General features: G+C 49.6%; 1 protein-coding gene across 1 annotated transcript; it reads right to left on the reverse strand.

Moving 5' to 3' along the window:
• Positions 1-1,327: 1,327 nt before the first annotated feature.
• Positions 1,328-2,591, reverse strand: LOC107108723 (ADP-ribosylation factor-like). Its single transcript, XM_015409230.1, has one exon. The coding sequence runs from the start codon at positions 2,218-2,220 to the stop codon at positions 1,648-1,650; it is 573 nt and encodes a 190-aa protein (XP_015264716.1). The 5' UTR covers positions 2,221-2,591; the 3' UTR covers positions 1,328-1,647.
• Between the last annotated feature and the right edge of the window lie 226 nt (positions 2,592-2,817).

A 2,817-nucleotide genomic window follows, 5' to 3' on the forward strand; every position in this document is an offset into this window, starting at 1 on the left:
AATGGCTGTGCACCTTTCCTGGATGGGCAGCTCACCTGCAGAGAAGGGGTCTGGAACAAAGGCCTGGAAGGTTGTGTGTGGAAAACAGAAGTTTTAAATTGGGAGACAGGGAGACACGGACTGAGGAGCAAATACAAATTAGCTGAAAGGTGAAGCATCTTGGGGCGCAAAGCCTGCAGACCTGGTGGAAGTATCCTGTTTGCTGCCTTGTAGGCGTGCCTATTTACCTCCACTATTGTGCTGCCTATGTATTTATAAATAATACATATAATTTGTAAATAATATCTGTTATGTATTGAGCCTAAGCCTTTCGTCCAGCTGTGCCTAGAATGGGCTGAACTTGCTTCTCCAGAACAATAGCTCACCTGGATCCAGGAACTAACCTATAGATAAGCAGTGTAATGTAAATAGCCTATCACTGGGAGTGTGTGTGTGTGGTGTTTTGCCGCATACAAGCAGGACTCCAGCCCTGCTAGGGTTGTCTTGTAGTTTGCTGAAATCATTGAATAAACTAGAGCTGATCAGTGCAATGTTTCTAGAACCCAGTATTTAATAATATCTATATGTAAATAATAATATGTAAATAATAATGAGCTGCGGTGGCTCAAGTGGTTAAGACGCTGAACTGCAGGCTGTGGAAGGTCGGTAGTTCAGCAGTTCAAGACCCGGGTGCCGCATGACGGAGTGAGCTCCCGTCTCTAGTTCCAGCTCCTGCCAACCTAGCAGCTCGAAAGCAAGAAATTGCAAGTAGATAAATAGGTACCACTTCGGTGGGAAGGTAACAGGGTTCCGTGCACCTTGGTGTTTAGTCATGCCGGCCACATGACCACGGAAACGTCTTCGGACAGCTTTGGCTTTGAAACGGAGATGAGCACCGCAACCCTAGAGTCGGATTCGACTGGCTTTCGAGCAAGGGAACCTTTACCTTTACCTATGTAAATAATAATGGATACCATGGGTTGGATCCAGCAAGATCCCCCCCCAAAGCCTCACCCAGTTTCACCCCTTAGTACACTCCCTGTCCCATATGGCTTTTGTCCATGCAGGCCCTGAGATCCCTCCTCCCTTTTACACTAGGGGAAAGCTGCCTGGACCTAATGCCATGTGTCTCTCTGCTCTGAATGGAAAAAACTGGTCCTGGGGCTTCTTGTTTTGACAAAAAGTGGGGAGTACATAACAATAATAAGAAGTACCATGGCATATTAAGCAATAGCTTTTTTTAATTCATAAGCCCTTCCAGCTATCTGGATGGAACTATCAGTGATAGAGAAAGAATTAATCAGATTTTTATAATGAAAGTAATAGATTACTGTAGTCAAGAGTCCAAAGTTTATTGTTCTGGGTCTGATCCTTAAAGTTTTGGAGTCCTCAGCTTGGTTTTATATCCCTGCAAGGGGTGAAAGAAGGAACTCTAGAGAATGGAGAGCACTGCGTAGCTGTGTCCAAAAAGCACCTGAGACGATCGTGTACATTTTCTCACATGTCCCACAGTGGCAAGCAACCACTTATGTGCCAGCTGAGGTCCCCTCGGCTGTATGCAGATTAAGCAGCCAGAGAACTGCAGCCAGATCAGGTGGTCACTGACAAGCAGGAATTCTGAAGTTTGCCATGCAAGATGAAAGTCCAGCTAGTAGACCTTTTAGCCGATTACGTCCCCCGGGCATCGCGATACTGCTTGACCATTTCGGACAACTTCGTCATGGCCTCCGGGATCCCTTCCCCGCTCATAGCACAGCAGCCCTGTGCGTGCCACGGATTCCCTCGCAGCTTCCTCAGGCCCATCTCTTCAGCCATCTGCTGGGGGGGGCAGGCTCCAGGCAAGTCTTGCTTGTTGGCGAGCAGCACCAAGGGCACCCCGTCCAGCAGGCTGGCGTAACACAGCAGGGTCTCCAGCTCATACCGGGCCTCCTCAAACCGACTGCTGTCCACACTGTCCACCACGAACACTATCCCATCTGTATCAGCATGGTAATGTCTCCAGAGTGGCCTGTACTTGGGTTGACCGTTCACATCCCACATGGCGAAAGTGATGTTGTCCATGGGCTGGAGAGTCTCCACGTTGAAGCCCACGGTGGGGAAAGTCACTGGAGTTTCGTTCCGCTTCAGCCGATAGAGGAGAGCTGTTTTGCCTGCTCCATCCAAGCCCAGGATGAGGATACGAGCCTCTATCCCATAGAAACCCTGCAAGGCATGCTGGATCCGGCTGAATAAAATGCCCATGGTGCAGGCTCTCTGTTCCTATGCTCTGCTGTCTGGCAGACGAGAGAACTGCTTCCAGTCTTATTATTGACACCAAGCTGTCCTTTTATTAGCTCACCTCTAGGGGGTGTGGAGTGAGAATTCCCCAGTCTTGCTGGCAGAAAGTTTGCTGGAAGTTTTGGCAGCTGGCTGCCTGACGCAGGAGGTTTTGACGTAGATCGAAGGAAGTATTCAGCTGACGAGTTGCTGGGCCGTAGGGGCATTTCGGGGCTCCCTCCCTTTCTTAAAGCTACGGCCCCACAAGTTTTGCTCGAGGAAAGGTTGTTTTAAAACGTTTCCAAACCTTTTTTTAAAGACACTCCGAACCACGTCGGGAGCAGACCCCAGGCAGGCAGGCAGGAAGGGCCGTGACAGCAGCACATGACCTCTCCAGTCCGCCCTCCGCCCGCCCGGCTGCTCCTTTCCCACACTGCCTAGCAGTTGGGCTTGGCGGCAGCTGTAATGGTCTTTTAAAAAAAGAACTTTAAAAAACTTTTTTGAAAGATGCGCTTGCTCGAGCTGTGCAGCAGACAACAAGCGTTTGGGAAGAAGGGGGCTTCTCCCCCCCTTCCTTCTTGT

The sequence above is a fragment of the Gekko japonicus genome, unplaced genomic scaffold (genome assembly GCF_001447785.1).
Source record: "Gekko japonicus isolate JY-2015 unplaced genomic scaffold, Gekko_japonicus_V1.1 scaffold240, whole genome shotgun sequence".
Classification (NCBI taxonomy): Eukaryota; Metazoa; Chordata; class Lepidosauria; order Squamata; family Gekkonidae; genus Gekko; species Gekko japonicus.

What these genes read in the sequence shown, in the direction of transcription:
- LOC107108723 (XM_015409230.1), bottom strand. Translation starts at nt 2,220, where the DNA reads ATGGGCATTTTATTCAGCCGGATCCAGCATGCCTTGCAGGGTTTCTAT.